The 20,862-nt window shown below is 42.9% G+C and overlaps 2 protein-coding genes across 5 annotated transcripts in view; one reads left to right on the forward strand and one right to left on the reverse strand.

Annotated features, from left to right (window-relative positions):
- Positions 1 to 4,273, reverse strand: part of ANKRD40 (ankyrin repeat domain 40) — a 30,941-nt gene extending 26,668 nt beyond the window's left edge. Inside the window, exon 1 of the mRNA XM_075579584.1 lies at positions 4,242 to 4,273. The gene's annotated coding sequence lies outside the window, so the exon portion shown is untranslated. The remainder of the gene's footprint in view (positions 1 to 4,241) is intronic.
- A 213-nt stretch (positions 4,274 to 4,486) lies between these two features.
- On the forward strand, positions 4,487 to 19,926 carry LUC7L3 (LUC7 like 3 pre-mRNA splicing factor). 4 transcript variants are annotated; one of them, XM_075579581.1, is made up of 11 exons: positions 4,487 to 4,910; positions 8,550 to 8,616; positions 11,517 to 11,556; positions 12,548 to 12,701; positions 13,317 to 13,391; positions 14,692 to 14,796; positions 15,674 to 15,835; positions 16,255 to 16,532; positions 17,739 to 17,893; positions 18,007 to 18,197; positions 19,479 to 19,926. In XM_075579581.1, the coding sequence occupies exons 1-10, from the start codon at positions 4,812 to 4,814 to the stop codon at positions 18,162 to 18,164; spliced, it is 1,293 nt and encodes a 430-aa protein (XP_075435696.1). In that variant the 5' UTR covers positions 4,487 to 4,811; the 3' UTR covers positions 18,165 to 18,197; positions 19,479 to 19,926. The 4 variants fall into 4 exon arrangements, with proteins under 4 accessions (XP_075435696.1, XP_075435697.1, XP_075435694.1 ...); XM_075579582.1 differs by having other exon boundaries at positions 4,513 to 4,910; positions 17,733 to 17,893; positions 18,007 to 18,144; XM_075579579.1 differs by having other exon boundaries at positions 4,528 to 4,910; positions 17,733 to 17,893.
- Positions 19,927 to 20,862: the final 936 nt, after the last annotated feature.

Below are 20,862 nucleotides of genomic sequence, written 5' to 3' on the forward strand. Positions count from 1 at the left end.
ATTACAATCAGAATGCTCGCATGAGAGTGTTTCACCCGGGAGACCAGGTGATGTTATTGTTACCCAGTTGCGAGAGTAAACTCCTGGCCAAATGGCAGGGCCCATTCGAAGTACTCCGCCGTACGGGTGATGTGGATTACGAGATCGCTCAACCAGGGTCCAGGAAGGGTAAACAAATTTACCATGTGAACTTGCTGAAATCCTGGAAGATGCAGCGGTCTCTATTCATCCACCCGGTAGAGGAGGAAACAGACTTGGGTCCTCAGCCTCCACGGGAGAACATCGTGAGTGACGATAAAATCCCAATGGGTAAACAGTTGTCCTCTGAACAAAAAGGGGACTTGTTAGCAATAATTACACAATTCCATGATGTTTTTTCTGATTTATCAGGACAAACTAACTTAATTTCCCATGCGATCGAGACAGCACCTGGGGTAAAAGTACGTTCCCGTCCTTATAGGTTGCCTGAAAGTCGTAGGGCTCTGGTAGAGAAGGAGGTACAAGAGATGTTACACTTAGGAGTGATTGAGGAATCATGCAGTGAGTGGTGTAGTCCACTAGTTATGGTCCCTAAACCCGATGGGAAGGTAAGATTTTCTGTGGACCTCCGAAAGGTCAATGCGGTATCCAAGTTTGACGCATATCCGATGCCAAGGGTGGACGAATTAATTGACGCCCTTGGTAACGCGGAATATATATAATACATTATTTCGGTAAGTGCCAGAGAATAGCTTTAAAACCAGGGTTGGGATATCTGTGACTGAACTGACACAAGGATTAGGGTGACCATTCGTACCGGTTTTACCGGGACAGTCCTGGTTTTTTGTGTCCTGTCCCGGTTTTAAGTCGTCCCGGTTTTTGTCCCTGGTCCCGGTATTGCGGAACAGCGGCGGTGAGGAGAATGCGGCGGCCGGTAAGTATTTTGTATGTGTGTGTGTGAATGCTGCCGGGGGGACTGAATGAAGGAGAATGCCGGGGGCGGGACTTAGAATGCCGGCCGGCCCACAGGGGATTGGATGAATGATGATGCCAGGGGCGGGACTTAGAATGCCGGCCGGCCCCCAGGGGATTGGTTGCAGGCAGGTCAGAGGAAGCCGGGGGCGGGACTTCCGCTTTGTGCAGAGCACACGTGTCTTCCCGTACCCGGCTCCTCTGTGCGCGGTGAGTGTCCCCCTTCTGTCCCGGGTCCCAGCCAGGGGGGGGGGGTAATAGGAGGTGGTAGCAGGGGTGTGCCTGCCTTTGTACCACCTTGTACCTTTGCCCCCCCCATGCGCTCCCAGCATTTCCCCCCCCGGCGCTCCCACCATTGCCCCCCCCGGCACTCCCACTATTGCCCCCCCGGCGCTCCCACTATTGCCCCCCCGGCGCTCCCACTATAGCCCCCCAGGCGCTCCCACCATTGCCCCCCCGGCGCTCCCACCTTTGCCCATCGGCGCTCCCTCCATTGCCCATCGGCGCTCACAGCTTTGCCCCCCCCAGCGCTCACAGCTTTGCCCCCCGGCGCTCACTTCCCCCCGTCCCCTTGGTGTGGGAGATGGGCTCGGGGGTGGGCAGTGGTTGCTGCGCGGTCGCGGGCGGTGCAGGGGCTGGCGGGCGGTGCGGGGTGTATCTGTGTGTGTGTATCAGTGATGTGTGTGTGTGTGTGTATGTGTATCAGTGTGTGTGTGTGTGTGTATGTGTGTGTATGTGTATCAGTGTGTGTGTTTGTGTGTGTGTATGTGTATCAGTGTGTGTGTGTGTATGTGTATCAGTGTGTGTGTATGTGTATCAGTGTGTGTATCAGTGTGTGTGTATCTGTGTGTGTGTGTGTGTGTGTGTGTGTGTGTGTGTGTGTGTATCAGTGTGTATCAGTGGGTGTGTGTATCAGTGGGTGTGTGTATCAGTGGGTGTGTGTATCAGTGGGTGTGTGTGTATGTGTGTATCAGTGTGTGTGTGTGTGTGTGTGTATCAGTGGGGGGGTGTTGTGTGTATCAGTGGGTGTGTGTGTATCAGTGGGTGTGTGTGTGTATCAGTGTGTGTGTGTGTGTGTATCAGTGTGTGTGTGTGTGTGTATCAGTGGGTGTATCAGTGGGTGTGGGTGTATCAGTGGGTGTGTGTATCAGTGGGTGTGTGTGTGTGTGTATCAGTGTGTGTGTGTGTGTGTGTGTGTATCAGTGTGTGTGTGTGTGTGTGTGTGTGTGTGTGTGTGTGTGTGTATCAGTGGGGGTGTGTGTGTGTATCAGTTGGGGTGTGTGTGTGTATCAGTGGGGGTGTGTGTGTATCAGTGGGGGTGTGTGTGTATCAGTGGGGGGGGGTGTGTATCAGTGGGGGTGTGTGTGTGTATCAGTGGGGGTGTGTATCAGTGGGGGGGTGTATCAGTAGTGGTGTGTATCAGTGGGGGTGTGTGTGTGTATCAGTGGGGGGGTGTGTGTGTATCAGTGGGGGGGGTGTATCAGTGGGGGGGTGTATCAGTGGGGGTGTGTGTGTGTATCAGTGGGGGTGTGTGTGTATCAGTGGGGGGTGTGTGTATCAGTGGGGGGGGGTGTATCAGTGGGTATGTGTGTATCAGTGGGGGGGGGGTGTATCAGTGGGGGTGTGTGTGTGTATCAGTGGGGGTGGGTTGTGTATCAGTGGGGGGGTGTGTGTATCAGTGGGTGTGTGTGTATCAGTGTGTGTGTGTATCAGTATGTGTGTGTAACAGTATCAGTGTTTGTGTGTATCAGTGGGGGGGGGGGTGTGTATCAGTGTGTGTGTGTATCAGTGTGTGTGGGTGTGTCTCTCTCCCTCCCTGTCTCTCCCTCCCTCTCTCCCCCCACCCTGTCTCCCTCCTTACCTCCCTCCCTGTTTCACCCTCCCTCCCTCCCCCTCCCTCCCTCCCTGTCTCACCCTCCCTCCCTGTCTCACCCTCCCTCCCTCCCTCACCCTCCCTTCCTCCCTCACCCTCCCTGTCTCTCCCTCCCTCCGTGTCTCACCCTCCCTCCGTCTCACCCTCCCTCCCTCCCTGTCTCCCCCTCCCTCCCTCCCTGTCTCCCTCCCTGTCTCACCCTCCCTGTCTCCCTCCCTGTCTCTCCCTCCCTGTCTCACCCTCCTTGTCTCACCCTCCCTGTCTCCCTCCCTCCCTCGCCCTCCCTCCCTGTCTGTTTCCCTCCCTGTCTGTCTCCCTCCCTCGCCCTCCCTCCCTGTCTGTCTCCCTCCCTCGCCCTCCCTTCCTGTCTGTCTCCCTCCCTCGCCCTCCCTTCCTGTCTTTCTCCCTCCCTCGCCCTCCCTCCCTCGCCCTCCCTCCCTCGCCCTCCCTGTCTCCCTCCCTCGCTGTCTCCCTCCCTCCCTGTCTCCCTCCATCCCTGTCTCCCTCACCCTCTGTCTTATCTTAACTGCCGTATACCTACACCGAAGAAACCTACTCTGCTTTTTCCCAGATCTGACTCAAATTTCACGCGGGAGACATCGGAAGACAGGTAAGGAACACCTCCCCTCCAGTATAGTACCTTGAGGGACTGCGGATCAGGTAAGATCCCAGGCGGGATTGCTGCTTTTAGAAATTGTGAAGAGGGGGCATCAAGACACTGGTTAATGTGTTCAGAATCATTCACATCTGGGTTTTTTTTGTTCGATTATTGAGGTGTACACACACACACACACACACACACACACACACACACACACACACACACACACACACACACACACACACACACACACACACACACACACACACACACACACTCTCTCTCTCTCTCTCTCTCTCTCTCTCTCTCTAATGGTAGTAAAGTATAAGTGTACTACAATAAATAAACTGTTATATATATATAAAAAAACAAACAAATGTGTCCCGGTTTTTCATTTTCAAAATCTGGTCACCCTAACAAGGATGGACGAATCCTCACCCATAGCAACAGTGACTGACACAAGGAGAGACCAATCCTCACCCATAGCAACAGTGACTGACACCAGGAGAGACCAATCCTCACCCATAGCAACAGTGACTGACACAAGGAGGGACCAATCCTCACTCACAGCAACAGTGACTGACACAAGGAGGGATCAATCCTCACTAACAGCAACAGTGACTGACACAAGGAGGGATCAATCCTCGCCCATAGCAACAGTGACTGACACAAAGAGGGACCAATCCTCACTAACAGCAACAATGACTGACACAAGGAGGGACCCATCCTAACTCACAGCATCAGTGGCAGACACAAGGAGGGAGCAATCATCACCCATAGCAACGGTGACTGACACAAGGAGGGATCAATCCTCACCTATATCAACAGTGACTGGCACAAGGAGGGACCAATCCTCATCCATAACAACAGTGACTGTCACAGGGAGGTATCAAGCCTCGCCCATAGCAACACTGACTGACATAAGGAGGGACCAATCCTCACTCACAGCAACAGTGACGGACACAAGGAGGGATCAATCTCCCCTATAGCAACAGTGACTGACACAAGGAGGGATCAATCCCCCTATAGCAAGAGTGACTGACACAAGGAGGGGCCAATCCTCACCCATAGGAAGTGACTGACACAAGGAGGGATCAATCCACCCCTATAGCAACAGTGACTGATACAAGGAGGGATCGATTCTCACCCATAGCAACAGTGTTTGACACAAGGAGGGACCAATCGTCACTCATAGCAACAGTGACTGACTTCTGATACAGCCCGAGGAAAGGGGGCGGGTCTATGGCTGACCCCGTTGCTTTCTGGGAAAAGCGCTCGTTACGGCGCCATTTTGTTTTCCAGAAGAGCTGAGGGGGGAGGAGAAGGCGCGTGTCCGTACAGAAGAAGAAAAACAAAAGAAACACCCCAAACTAGCGGCCAGTAAAGATGCTTTCAGCGGCCCAGCTGCTGGATGAGCTTATGGGACGGGACAGGAACCTGGCCCCGGACGAGAAACGATGCAACGTGCGGTGGGACCACGACAGTGTGAGTAACAGGGGGCTCCGGAAAGTTCCCTCCGCCGTCACACTCACTATTCTGGGCCCACTTAGGGCTGTTATACGTACATCGATCAGACCTGGGGTGTGGGTTAGGCACTCTCATACTCCGGGATAAATACTCATACTCCGGGATGAGTACTCCCATACTTGGGGATAAGTATTCGCTCTCGTACTGAGGCGCTGCTGTTAACCCTTTCCCAGAAGCCAGCAACGTGGTTCTCCAGCAGCGAAAGGGTTAATATTGAATGTTTTGGCTCATGTGTGTGTGTATGAATGTATGTATGTATGTATATGTATGTGTGTATATATATATATATATATATATATATATATATATATTCTCCTCGAATCAGTCTGTTCCCCTGAAAAGGCCTTATCACGTGTCGTCTTTGGGATATAGTGAGTGTTGCTTTGTAATACTGTAATACTGAATGTGTACTGGGGACACAGAACTAGCAGGCGCCATAATTGGCCTTGTGTTGTTAATAAAGCGCTATAATAATAATAATTTGTACAAAACCCGCCTGTTAACTCGGGTTAGTGGGGAATTATTCGCACTAATGCTCAGTGTTGATTAAGACTGTGTGTGTGTGTGTGTGTGTGTATATCTCCCCTTGCATAAAAGCTTCAGGTTCATCCAGGAGATGGGTTAGTTTAGTAAGTGTAAAACATTCCTGCTCTGACAGGCACAAATACATAAAGTGTACAAACAAAACCAAATGAGCTGCTTAAAGTCTGACAATGTGCTCGTTTCATGATGTGACAGGCCAAAGATATATAAAATGTGCCTTAACTTTTCATGTTACCAACTGCTTGATGTAATTATCCCATGCTGCAGATTAAGGCCTCGTCCAGGGTGTAAACGGGCGCACTGGCGCTCCAGAGCTGCGCCCTGCTCGGTTGGGCGATTCCTGGCCGGCTAGGTGCGCGCGCGCAACTGGTGGCGCGGCCACGACGTCACAGAGCTGGTTCTCCCTCATTGGGCGAACCGCTCACGTGACGCGCTTGCGAGCAGCAAAATCAATTTTGCTTGCTTGGCAAGCAGCTGGGTGCCGCAGGCCCAGTGCATTGTCGTAACGTGTCCAGCGCGTGCGCTGCTCAGCACCACCCTGGACAAGCCCTAAGGCCTCGTTCAGACAGAGCGATGCGACGTGCGCATGTTTGCAACTCTTTTGCTGTGTTCTACGGGAGTTTTCAAACTGAAAACGATCCCGGCGGCGAAGTACAGCATTGATGCCGCTGCACTTGAAGGAGACAACTGAGGTTGTAATTTCAAGCGTGACGTGGCTGCCGGTACACCTGTACTTTGCCAGCCAATCACAAACACGCATACATAAAAAAAAAATTTTTTAAAGTCCCGCCTCCAATCATGTCATTCTGTCTGCTGGGGATGCGCACACATCGCCCAGCAGACAGAGGCGTGGACGCGCAGCAAGGTAGCTTTCTGTGTGAGCTCAACTTTAGGGCTTCTCATTGTACCTATACACACGTGACTCCAGCGTCCAATGCATATATATTTGAAATGAGAACAGTAGTTACCTAGCCCATTAGGTAAAGTTCTGATCCACTGCTTGGCCAATTATGCCACCAAAATGGAGGGAAATGATTATACAGAGTGTGACCCTTTTCCCAAGGAAATGGAAATTCCAACTCTTCCATTACTAAAAAATAGATTAAGAATATAAAATCACGCCTAGCCATCTGGTTACCAGGGATAAGTTAAAGCAGAAATCCCTCATGCTTGTTTTCTTAGGCCAGGTCCCGAGGACTACTGCAGTGAACGCTGCAGGGACAAGAGCCGTCCCACAATGGGACCGGGACCGTTGCGAAGGGGGGCCGCCATGCCGCGAGAAACTCCTGCTTAAGAAAATTGAGAGCATGAGTCGCGACGGAGCGCTAGGCCACGCCCCCCAGCGGTTCAGCCAATGAGGGCGAACCTGTCGTGTGACCCTGTCTTTTTCCCTGCAGCTCTCTGCAGACCGGGCGACTCGGTTGCACGTGCCGCCTGCCTCGCTTATGCTCCCGGGGGGGGGGGGGGGGGGGGAGACACACACCTTCTTCTTCCTTTTTTTTTTTTTTTAATCTAGCCAAACTAAAGTTACCAAGTTTACATCTCCCAGGTTTAACAAAATGGCGTTGGCTTCCTATTGGACAGCAAGTCATATCTGTTAACTTAATCGGTGAGAATGTTGGGTGCTGAAAACTGTGCAGTCAATCTGATATGGACCCTATGGTTTCAAATCCTGTAAAAAATTTTTTTTACGGGGGGGGGGGGGTTAATATTGGGGGCTTTGCTTCTTTTAAAGTTTGAAATAAATATTTTTTGTTATGTTTTAAACTCTTAAACGCACATGTTTCTAATGATCACCAACATGTTATGTACCATAAAATCGAAGAGAATATTTTTTTCTCTAGGCTGGAAAAAGGGGCCTTCTGTTTTCCCTAGCTTCGTACTTCGTTGCTTGGATTAAGCTCATGCATATGAGGGTCTGGGCCTTACTTTAAAACATGGACAGGTCTTCATTTTTCTTTGAGCAATTAAACAAATTTTACAGCATACTGTATGTGTGCTGAAGTACAAATGACTGCTAATTACACTACATCAAAAGTTCACGCATGAGGAAGAATCTATACATTTAAAGCAAACCAGACCTCGGTAATACGTTTCTTTTGGGACTGTACAATTGAAACATTCTAATAACAGATAGAAGAATAAACATTGAAAAACTAGCGCATGATAACCCTCAGTCGCTGGCCACCCCTAGCAGCCTGCTTTCCTCCTCCTCCCCACGTGCAGAGTGAGTGAAGATGTTGCTGGTGTGACTTGTGGCTTCTACCCACTCTGTCAGCTGCCTAATGACCCAACCCGCGCTAATCACTAGTTCCCAGTGTAAGGAGAGGAGTGGGACAGTATTAAGCTGAGGGGAGGAGCCTGTGCGCTATGTGGCCCTTTCTTGAGGGCTCAAGGGCCGCATGAGGTATATCATATTGCCTACCACTACTGTAGAGCAAGATCAAAAAAGTGGCTAGATCAGCATCTGAAATGTGTTTTGGACTGTAGGAAACTGGGCCCCATTTGAGACATCGGTAGGCGTATACATGGCAGTCATGGTGAATGCTTGCTGTGTGTTTTGTTAAAAGTTGCACAAACACATTAATTGTCGACTTAAATGTAACTTTTAATTAATGCTTGTTTAGGCCACAGAAGTTGTATGCTCAATTGAGCTATTATTTTCTCTGTCCAGAGATCAGTGATGTATTTTCATGGCCAAACAATGACATTGAAGACTCTTCTAATAAAGTTATATTGACAACTGTGGCCACCCCCCCCCCCCAAAGGCGTCAGGCTGCAACAAAACTTAGAATTGTTCTCGCAACTTAATACTTAAGCCAATGTAAAATCTGCAAAAGTTGTGTTTGTTAAAAGCGTATTAATTAAGTTTTTATTGGTCCTTATTTGCAACAATCAAACTAGTTACATTTTACTGAACCTACATACGATATAGATGGATAGAACAAACAGGATGTCCGCTCGATCTGCGCAGCCCATGGAAATGTGTGTGTGTGTGTGTCATGAACATACAATGTCCAAATGGAAGTAAAGTTTTCTTGTCTATTCCCACAGGTGTGCAAATATTATCTTTGTGAGTTCTGTCCAGCGGAATTGTTTACAAATACACGTTCTGATTTGGGTAAGTGATTGCAAGAAACATGGTTAAAGAAGTTAGAAATTTTAGCACTTGAGTTATTTGCATTTGTTTTGGAAAATGTCAACCACTCTGTTGAATAATACAATACTTCACACCAGAATTGTAAATATTTACTGTGCTGCACTTAATCAGATCTACATTTGTATGTAGCAGTAATTTGTAACTACAGTAGGATTGAATTTCAAACCAGCAAAGAATCTGTGCTGAAGCGACAAAGGGAACATGGAAATTGGTATAGTGAGGTGGAGGTTAGAAGCAGTGTGAGCTTACATTGCTGTAAAGCTTTGCCCAGCATCTTTCTGTGCTATGGATATGAAGGCCACCTGCGGTGGGCTGTAGTATTTACTCGTCCACTAGCCGCAAAGTGCCGTTTTGTCTTCTTCTAGACTTCAGTAATTCACTAAGTCACCGCAGGAGTATAATATGGGCTAGTTTTGTCCTTTCTCCCCCTCTGGTGCTAGCCGCAGTCGATCCACTTTCCCCTTGTGGAGCCAGGAATGTTACCCACCCCAAACTTGAACATCAGCCCCTGTTGTTGTGTGATCTTTGGGCGCCACTTTGTGATGGCAGCAGTGTCCCCCTCCATGGGGTGGGTTGGAGGACCAACAATCTCGCTGCCTCGAATGGTTTAAAAATGGACAGGCTCAATCTGACGTGGTTGACAAGTTTGGGCTTAAGTCTTGATGCCGTGGGGGAGTTCTGAGGGGCTGTAGGTTGCAGAGGAATTTGTTGTCTTGGTGGTAATGTTGCACGTGCATGAGTAGTGTGTATAGCTGGGCTCAGAGCAGCCAAGTAGTGTATTTTCTGGAGCAGTACACAGCAGCACATCGTTTAATGCAGTAAGGAAGACCACCTTGGAGTCCGTGGTTAGTGGATCAGGGCATGCCTGCTAGTGCGCACACACTGTACCTCTGCTGCTGACCTTCTTTATAGCATCGTTGCCTCGTGCTTCCCCTTTTTGTTGAACAAAGCTGAAGCAGTATTTGAAGATGTATCCACCGGACTCGGTCTACTGCTAAACTAAAACACATGAATTTCAATGAAAAGCTGCCTACTGGATCCTCTCCAGACCGTTGCTAACCAAGTACGGATCAGCAAGGTTGCACTTGGGCACCAACACCAGCAGCTGACTTGCTTATATTCTACCATGTTGGAAACTTTGTGCCAGCATGGAATTCCGGTTTTAAATTATCTGAATTAAGACCCAGATGACATCAGTATACAGCATTAGAATTGGATGTTTCTAGTAAATATTCTGGTGTATGGGATCTGTAATCCTCTGAAGGTGACTTGAAGGGAACATATTTTTTTTATACAAAATAATTTGTTAAACTTAGACATGTTCTCTACTCTTGGGATTGAAGAGAAGAGTTTTAACACTCCAAAAAATATTTGGGGACTTATAGACTATCAATAACCTTTTTGGTTCATATTGTGTTGTATGCCTTTATATAGCGCCACAAGTGTTCTCGGCGCTTCACAAAGCATACAGTACAGGGAATTAATATATTAAGCGCAGCAAAATCAGACAATAGGCAAGAAATCCCTGCCCCAAAGAGCTTACAGAACTAATTTTCCAATGAGTGGAAGAACCCAGAGAAAAAGAATAAAGTCCTTAAGAACTTCTAGAAGAAGCATCTGCAACATCTGCATGTGCCTATTTATCTTCGCCATGAAAAATATCTGATTCTTCATTCCAGGTTCTCATTACTATGTTTCAGGCACTTTGGCTTGGTGTGTCAACTGTTCATAGACCATTTACCAGAATCTTAGCTGTCTGACAGCAAGACGATGGTCTCAGCGATATGTAGTTCCTTGAGCACAGTTTCACATGTCTATTTCGGTTCTTGAGAGCATGGAACAAGATGCTCAGCATCTCACGACATGATAATTTCAGCCAGGCCCGTTTTAATAAAATATTGGTCACTGACAAAGTACTTCTTTAAGGAAATATTGCTTCCTATTTTATGACATATGTGAACAATGAATACCAGCCTGATGGGTTGGGGGATGGGGAGGGGTCCAGTCACAAAAACAAAGTTGTTCAAGGCATGTGGAATTTCAAGGAATTGAGGCTGTCAATAAATGTGCAAGTGGTGAAAGGGGCGTGGGGGTGTCAAGGCGACTGCTCGCCCTGCAAACTATGGCTTAGTGATAGGAATTGGGTTTGCCAATGCCACGAGTGGCACACAATTTTCTAAAGAAGCACAAAACAGAATGCAGGCAGCCAGAAACACTTTGAGATTTTAAGAACTACAGAGAAGAATGTTTATTGAAAATATTGTTGCAAGTTATTTGAGCAGGAACCAGTTTAATCTGGGCATATGGTCCCTCAATCTGAATGTGTTTTAGATGTTAATCCAGTTGCTTGCTAGGAAACTTGTCAGGAGTACTGTAGTCTTGCACAAATTCAGAAAATAAATACAAGTTGTTGGTTCTCTTGAATTGTGTGAATTATACCTGCCTGATTTTAGTGTATATTTTGGTAACATTTGGACTTCTTCAGAGATTAAATTAGTGTACAGAGTTTTTGAGAACCTCATTGGTTTATTACTGCATTAGGTGTTTTAAGCACATACGCTAACAGGTGTAAGACATTTTTAAATTTAGGCACCAGCGCACGCACAGCATTCTGGTGCCTCACCTCTGTCCCCCTGACAGTCATAATTGAAAGCATGGGTGGGCAAAGTCCTAGAATGCGTAGTCTCTGCCACATTTTAGGCGCCTGGGACTTTTTCCATCCCTGCATTATTTAATCTATGAAGAACCTGGTGTTTCCCAGGATCAATATGGCTATTAAAAATACATTTGGCATAAAATAAAACAAGAAGTGTGGTTTATTGTATAAATGCTTTACATATACATTTTATTTACTCTTGCAGGTCCATGTGAAAAAATTCATGACGAAAACCTTCGTAAACAGTAAGGGTTTTTTGTTTTGTTTCCCCCCCCCCCAAGCTTTTTTTGAAAAGGGTTCTTTCATATTGGAATAGTGTTTTCTCCATCAGACATTTTATTATGGTTGTCTCTGGGAGCAGAACCTATGGAAGTATTCTACATGAATTATACAACTTTATCGAGCAATGCCACTTGCGATAAGAACCTAGTTGATTCTAGTTGTCCAATATATGCATTAATTGGATCGTATACTTGCATTATTTATGCCATGCAGAATTCAGTAAGCCATATTTTTATTGCTGAATATGTTGGTCTTTTTTTTTATATGGCTAAAGCAGTTCTTTACTGACTAATATTTTAAGATGTTCTAGTCCCTTTAAGGTCGATGAACAATGATTTATAGATTGTGTAAGTATTACTCTAAATTAAAGATTTGTGCAAGTTCTTATTTACTTACACTTATTAACAAAAGGGGCCTTTTTAATTAGCGTTTCAACCAAAATGTCTGCAATGTAGCAAAATAACATGAAACCACGGGTAGTAATAGTATAATCTACACGATCTTTCAAAAAAGCATGATTTGTCTAGAGATAGATATATAGATATATATATATATATATATATATATAATGTTCAAGCCACAAGGACAACCACCATTTTTGTCCATACTCTGGTACAAATACTCTCAGCACTCAGTTTTAAATGTCGCTTTAAATTTATTTTTTTAGATAAAAGTTCTAGTCTTTCTGATCCTGGAAAAAAGGAGATTAATTGTAGGTTTTGATGCCTTGAGTGAGCCAACATAAATGTTCTTCATAGATGACACTAAAGTTTAGAGCCTAGAAAACCCCTCGGGTTACATTTTTGTAAGTGCTATTTAGATGATCTGGAAAAGCCCACGTTTACAGTATGTAAAGAGGTAACCATTTTATGGCTACTCCTGTGTGCTTTTATTTGTATATATAGTTTATGGATATCTGACATTTTAAAACCTGTATGTGTATTTTTATTTGAGGTATGAGAAGAGCACCCGGCACTCGAAAGTTGGTTATGAAAGGGACTTCTTGCGTTATTTACAAAGCTTACTTGCAGAAGTGGAAAGGCGAATTCGTAGAGGTCATGCACGGCTGGCATTATCTCAGAATCAGCAGGCTGCTGGCGGTGTAAGTGTAAGATTCATTCCAGTCCAAACAAATCTGCTGCTATATACCGTTATGCACTGTTATTAAGCTGAGGAACATAGAGAATGAGCTAACCGGTTATGTTCTATTTAGGCTTCTCTATTCATAGTTTTATGAGCAACTTTAAATGAGTCAGTCAAACTTCTCATTTTTGCCGACAATGTTTTTTCCATTCTTTTGAACTCATATTCTACCCTAGTTTTTTGTTTGATTGGATCATTATTATGTATGTATGATTAGAAAAGACATTCCAACATTTTAACCTGCAAATATTTGAATCAAACACCTGCTATAATATGAATAATACTTTTTATGGTGCTGACAATGTGTCCAGACTGTTTTGTAGAATTGGGCAGCTAGGCGACGGGCCTGCCTTGGCGTGCTAACAATCTAATTATGCTGCCACGGGGAGGGGTCACAATGAGAGCAGAATAAGTAAAGCGCTGTGATTAATGCTTTGTGCCAATTGCTTCCATATTTCTACAGAAGATGGCACTTTAAAAAAACAGATACGATATGGGAAATATAATGTCTTATTTTGTGTTCTATATTTGCCATTATGAAAAAGGAATGACATCAATATTTATTAAACACTTTTAACAGGCAGTTGGGCCGACTGGGAAAAATGAAGAGAAAATTCAAGTGTTAACTGATAAAATTGAAGGACTCTTGGTGCAGGTAAATATAGTTTCTTGCATGACACACTTTTCTGTTTTGCTGATGAACTTTCATATTTGTTGCCAGTTTAAGTTCTTGGTCTGTTTAAAGATGCAATCCATGCAATATACTACATGTTTTTTTGTTTTGTTTTGTTTTTTTACTGAATAAATCGGCTCTGTAGTATGAGATACTTAATACATTTTTTTTAAATTCTACTCTTAATGCCATTTTTAATGAGTTTTTTTTTTCATGAGCTTTGTTTGATTTCTATAGCAAGTTTTAACACACTTCCTCAAACTTTCTTGTTTGTGATCATTTGTTGCCAATATTCCCAGGAGTTTGAGCTGCAAACTGTAACACTAGATAATGTTGCCTTAGTAATATTTAGAATACATTGTAGCTGCTGAGTTACTTTAACTGAAAGATTAATTGAAAGGCAGCCATTTAGTGAACCCTGGGAAGACGGATCTTTGCTGATCAATTAAGGGAGAACGAATTAATCGTCAGCTTAGGTCATTCATTTTCAATAAAGGTAATCAAAGGCTGCATATATTGAAAGATGTTTTTGTCTTTTTTTTTTTTTTAAGTGCCACTTGGATTGCCTCTAAATTGGTACTTTCTTTTGGCAGAAGTAAGATATGGTTAATCTGTAGAAATGTGGTTCAGAATAAATTCTTAAGATCTTTTGCCTTAAATATTTGCATAACGCCTCCAGTTGTTAGGTGACTAGATCCACTCGGGAGGGGAGAGACGACATATACTTCTGCATAGGACCTGCCTTCCTTCATTAAAGCATAAATCCAAACATTCCTATTTATGTATGCAAGTCTAAACCGGATTGTTTCATGTAATGAACGCAGCACGTATATTTTGACTTTTGCTTTTTAGGATCTTGCAAAACATACATCTCACGTCTGTTAACCCTATGAGTGTCAGTGCCATGGCTCCTCCAATGTGGTCACATGACCGCAGAAGCTATTTTAAAGAAAACAGAAAAGGGGGGATCCACAATTTCCTCACTGGTTAGATGGCATCCTGTGCTCCATGGGAACGCAGCACACCATCTAACCTGGGAAAAACACAAGCTCTTTGAGTAGGACGTAATCACTACGTCTTGAGGCCCCCAGTGTGTCAGTCCCCATGGTGTAGTGACTGTCCTGAGACACACTTTGTTAAATGTAGGTGTTACGTGGTAGTGCTTTTCATTTATGCAAGTGGCAATTAAAGCTGCTAAGCAGACCAAATGTAGACAGGTACAACATTAAAACAATATATTACAATAATTTCTTGCCACATTCCTTGTTGCTTTTATAAACAGATTGAGGAGCTTGGTACTGAAGGAAAAGTAGAGGAAGCTCAGGGAATGATGAAGCTTGTTGAGCAGCTGAAAGAAGAACGAGAGCTTCTTAAATCTACAACATCTGTAAGTTGTACAAAATATTTTATATGGTTTACATTTGTTATCACTATTATAACCTTTACTGTCTTTTCTTTTTAACAGCACAAACCATGTTGTATATTTATGTTCATATGGCTCAGTACGTCCCATAACAATACAGGGAGTTGTATCATCTTTTTTTTTACCCCCATGTAAATAATTGACCTAGTACGGTTTTGGATAGTCTCACATTTACTACTCTTGCTCACATTTGTAAATCCTTATGCTCGGTACTGCTTAATGTCGTATAACTGTTGAATATTTTTACACACAAACGCAAATTAAGAAAAGAACATTGTTATGTATGCTTGATGCGATAGATAACTTAATCCTGCTTTGAAATTCTATCTAAGCAGTTGGTTTTCACACCATGAAAAGTATCTGTAATAAATGCATACTTTATTGCAAACTTAATCTGTTCCTATTTGCTTTGTGTTCACACAAGTACTGAAAGTGAGGAGGAGCATTTAGTGAAGTCCTATAGTTACTGGCTTTGTAGCATAAGGCTGCGCTTATAGTGACGGCGACAGCACCACGACGTCGCATCAAAACAAATGCATTGCCACTGTTGCGTGCGCTTATAGTAAGTGCGGAGCAACGGCTTGGTCGCGATCGCTGGAAGTTGTCTCAATTTGATTTTTTCAGTGACCGCAGCCTGACGTCACAGTTGCCATCACTATAAGCGTAGCCTTAGTTGAAATTTCCCTTGGAGGAAGGGACCTTGATGCATTAAAAGATACCCCAACTTAAAACCAATCTACAATTCTTCATAAGCAGCATAGCTAGTAAACCTTTGCCCTTAATATTATTTACAACCAAGATATTTCCCTGTATTATTAAACACTGTTTTCCTTGTTTTCAGACAATAGAGAGCTTTGCAGCCCAGGAGAAGCAGATGGAAGTGTGTGAAGTTTGTGGGGCCTTTTTAATAGTTGGAGATGCTCAGTCCCGGGTAGATGACCACCTTATGGGGAAACAGCATATGGGCTATGCCAAAATTAAAAATACAGTTGAAGAATTAAAGGTAAGAAATAATGCTGGTATATTTTATAGTGGCAGGAAATCATAACATTTAAGAACTTTTAAACATATTTAACAGATCTTACAATACAAAGGCGTTTGAGACCAGAAACTGCAGCCATTCTAGATTTGCTGTAGAAAAGCAGAAAAACTCTGACTTCAGTAAACACTGATTACTTTCCTACAATGTTTTCTGACTCCTGTCCTCCCCGATCAGCCCGGGATGAACCAGGAAATCAAATGAAAAACAATTTGCATTCTTTTAAAAAGGAACAGCAAACTTCCTTTTTTCTTTTCAACTTTCCGGGAAAATGTAAATACTGGTCTCTGAACATATTTAGACTATTGATTCTTTCAGTTACTGGCTCAGTTTTGTTTCCTAACTGTCTGTCCTGATTAATATTTAAACGTTTGTTCATTTAGGAAAAATTAAGGAAAAAAACAGAAGAACCCGAGCGTGAGGAGCGGGAAAAAAAAGAGAGAGAAGAAAAAGAGCGGGAAAAAGAAAAGGAACGGGAAAGAGAAGAAAAAGAGAAAAAAAGGCGTCGAGAGGAGGAAGAAAAAGAAAAGGAAAGAAATCGGGAAAGAGAGAAACGCAAAAGAAGTCGCTCTCGTAGCAGAAACTCTAGTAGAACAGACAGACGAGGTAGTAAGTCGCGGGACCACAAGAGATCAAGAAGCAGAGACAAAAGACGAACCAGGTACACAGTTTGAGTCCTACTGTGAAACTGCAGAAATAGCCTAGTACAAATCCGTAGTCTTGCCTTAGAATACTTCTGATTAGGTGTTTGATTTCTTGAAGCTGCAATTCCTCTTGGGACAAAAATATGCACTATAATTCAGATCTTTTTAGGGTATTTGTGTATGGACAGTCCTTTTATATTTCCTGCTTAACACTAAGTTCACACCCATTATCATCATGATTTACTAATTATTTATTTATAAAATATTTTAGCAGGAAGTAATACATTGAGAGTTACCTCACATTTTCAAGTATGTCCTGGGCACAGAGTTAAGACAAATACATGTTTACAAATACAGTTACATAATGAGCAGGGTATACATTATATACAAGACATTGCATGCACAGTTAAAGATAATTTGTATAATGGGCGTATGAAACAGTTACAGACCAGATTAAAATGTGTTACAGCCTTAGATTTGAAAGAACTTAGACTGGTGGTGGATGTAAGAGTCTCTGGTAGGTTGTTCCAGTTTTGGGGTGCACGGTAAGAGAAGGAGAAGCGGCCGGATACTTTGTTGAGCTGTGGGACCATGAACAGTCTTTTGGAGTCTGATCTCAGGTGATAGGTGCTGCGTGTGGTAGGGGTGAGGAGCTTGTTCAGGTAGCTGGGTAGCTTGCCCATAAAGAATTTGAAGGCAAAGAGATTGGTCCTCTGGGTGGGAAAGAGGAAAAGGATAAAAAGAAACATTGTCCCCATTAACCCCTTCAGTGCCCTATAGACCTATAGCATTTCATGAATGGTGGCACCCTGGAGTATGCTGTTCATACAGTTTTGCACATTTTCTGGAGAGGGAAAGGGAGGAGACTACCCTGCATGTTGCATCACTGGAAGCGATCGCGTGATTGCTCGTGCCCTCTGGCACTGACTGGGTTAAAATGGGAAACCTAATCGAGAAAATGCATCCTGCTTTGACTTCCTTAGTTGGTTTGTAAACCAAGTGGCTTTCTTCTACAAATGCAAAGTGCTTTTGAAAGTCTGATACTTGCTTTTTGTGTTGAATGTGGCATCAATGTGGTTTCCATAGCCCATGTACAACTTAGTGCTATGAAAAATCACTGCTTGCAAAACCTTTCCTTTTTCTTTCAACGTGTATCGTAAAAAATTGTACACCACAAGATGTTAATGTTTTAAGGACTAACATGATCTTGTCTGTAGGAGTAGAGATCGCCAAAGAAGCCGAAGTCACAACAGGGCAGAAAGAAAGCCTAGATCACGAAGCCGGGATAAGCGGAGGTCAAAAAGTAGAGATCGCAGATCGTACAAACATAAAAGCAAAAGTAGAGAGCGAGATCGTGAGAGGAAATCAAAGGAAAAAGGTTGGTATTTAGATGGACTATGATCGTCTCCTTTTACTGTTCATCTTGAAAATGACTTGTACTATATGTATTGTTTTTCCAACCGAGATCATACTTCTGTTCTTAAACTGCAGAAAAAAGGAATTCAGATGATAAGAAGAGTAGGAAATCCAGTAGTCGAGAGAAGCAGAGTGAATCTAGAAAAACTGAACCTAAGGAACTGTCTGCACAGATCGAGATCAATGGGGCCAATGAAGGCAATAAATCTGAAGGTGACACTCAGTCCAATTAAAACTGATCTGATTTGACCTCTGATCAGTCAGAGGTAAGTGTATGATTTCTCACTTTTGCTAGGTCTTTTTGATAGAATGTAACGGTGCAGCGTAAGTATGCACAGATGAAGATTGGGCAAAACTGATTTAGAAGACTGAACAACCTCCAATGAAAGAACACACTAGTCCTGCAAAATATGTTGAGGTATACTGTTTCGTTTTGGCTATTTTGTAGTGAACGCATTCATCCAACCTTCTCTCCCCCTTTCTCCTGCTTCAGCGCGCCTTCTTGGAACATAAGCCATTACTTTTTAAATGGTTATGATCAGAAACTAAGTAGTATATTTTCTGTCATAAATATATACATGTAAACAATGTTGTATGCAAGTCCATTTTGGTTCATTGACAGCACCATTCATTTAATAGGCACATTACTTTTAAGGCACATTGTGACGTAGGTTTAATTTTTAAACTACAGCTATTACTTTGTGAAGGATGTTTGGAGTATTTTGCTTTATTGCCTTACATTCTAATGCAGTTTGTTCTGTAACTCGAGCACCAGTAGCATTGGATTGCTGGAAGTGTAGGGTTTATGAATAATTGCAGCTGACTGCCATACCTCACTCAGCGTTGGTGTTGTAAGCGGCCCATGAAAAACCAAATTAAAAATCAAGGATTCAGTCAAACTAAGCAGGTACTCATGCCAGGTACTCCTTTCTCTACCGAAATCCATGTTTCAATGATGTTACCTGTAATATATAAGCTTACTTTTGTGTATTTCTTTTACATTTATTTTTGTCTGTCTAAAAAAAAAAAAAAAAAGCCACAAAGCTTGTTTCCTTTTCTTTGTTGAGGTTTTTTTGTTTTACTTTGTTTTTAATGTTGGGAATGTTTCGATTACCGTTTAACAGTTTGAAATTTTCTTTCAACTGTATGTAGGGATGCAGTGATGCCCAGACTTAGATTTCTTTAAAGATATTAAATAAATGCTCGATAATATTCGCCTTGTTACATTCAATGCAAGCTTTTAAGAGGTATGTGTATAACTTTTCCTACTGAGTAGGAGAATTTACAGACCGAATATCAATGTAGTTCATTATACTGGCAGTTACATAACAAAAACTGATTAGTTGAAAGCAAAAAGCTGGGAAATAGTTACCTCGTGGTTCCAATGGTTATTTAGCTTGGTTAACTTGGGTTCCTTTTTTGCATGAGACCAATAAATAACATGGGGGGGAGGTATTGGTATAAAATCCGGCTACTATGAACTTTTAAGATCTGTAAATGAGTTTGCAAGTAATTTTGTTTTTCTTTCTTCAAATTTTGCATTATAGGGTTGTTATGAAGACCTAAGAGTCCCAGAAGACGTCTTAATTGAAGATCTGCTTTAAATGAGGTGACAGAAACCTGTAGTGAAATTAAAGCTCAGTTAGAATTGGTTTTAAAAATAAATACATTCAGGACTGATGTAAACTATATAGTGATGGTTTTGTGCAATTGCCATGATGAAATGTCAGGTCCTGGGTTTGCCCCAGGACCTTCTATAATAATAATGCAACATTACGCAGACACTTGGCTTGCACATTGTTTAATTACAAGCTTTTTCGGACTTTGAAACACACGTTTGTGAACCACGTTAACTTTTTTTTACAAGTAGACTATTCTTAGCTTCTATGATCTAAATAAAGCTTCTTATCATTTGTTGTAAATGTGATTCCTTGTCATTTGAAAGGCTTGGTATTAAATGTTTTTTTTTCAAATAAACTCGTGTTTAAAAGTTAATGTTTAATTTGTGTTTTCCATTTTGTATGAAATGTAGGGCGGTTCACGTGTTTAATAAAGGTAACAAATGTGGTTGAGAGCTGTAAAACAGATAAGGGCTCTTAGAAAACATGGATTTCTGCACAAAAAAATAGATATGCTATTTTTTGAGAAATGTACAGATTAATAATATGGTGACTTTTTGGTTCAAGAACAGAAACAACAATAGCAAAGTGACCAGTGACCGTTTGATTGGCGGCTCTGTAGATGTTAATCGCGATCTCTGGATTTAAATGGGGCTGTGCAGAATCACATTTCTTTAAAAAAAAAAAAAAGTTGCCTTGCATAACGTTTTAGATAAAGCAACATATTGGGACAGGCTGGATATCGACTCTACTCCAGAGATAATAGGTCTTCTGGGAGTATTTAACATGTATGCACTTTTGGTAAATGGTTTAAAAATGGGTGTCCAAAAATCCAGTAAATCTAAACATTTTACCCAGTTCCATATTGGGAATCCCAACATTTTTGAAAGTCGTTGACTTGAACCTGCCTCCTCCCAAAAGGGATGGGACACATTCAAGTCTTTATGCAAGAGAGTATCCTTTTGGCATTTTAGATGAGTTACTCTTGCTCCCAAGGGCTTCGATGACTGTCTTGACACGAGCATTCTGGTTTGAGCTCATTATTTTCTCTTTCATGTGTTATATTATTTTCAATGGATTACAAACAGAATAAAAAATATTTGATACCTCTTCAATATATTTATCTAAGGATGTCTGCAACAATCTATGATGGGGGGGAAAATACTGTTTCCAAGCGGTCACCCATCAAAGTACTAACCGTGACTGATATTGCTGAACTTTGGTGGTCGTCCGAGTACTGGTGTATTCAACATGGTATGGCCGTTGCCAACAAAAGTATTAAAGTGTTCGTTAATTATAAGATCGCCGTATG

Source organism: Ascaphus truei, chromosome 22, assembly GCF_040206685.1.
Source record: "Ascaphus truei isolate aAscTru1 chromosome 22, aAscTru1.hap1, whole genome shotgun sequence".
Taxonomy (NCBI): domain Eukaryota; kingdom Metazoa; phylum Chordata; class Amphibia; order Anura; family Ascaphidae; genus Ascaphus; species Ascaphus truei.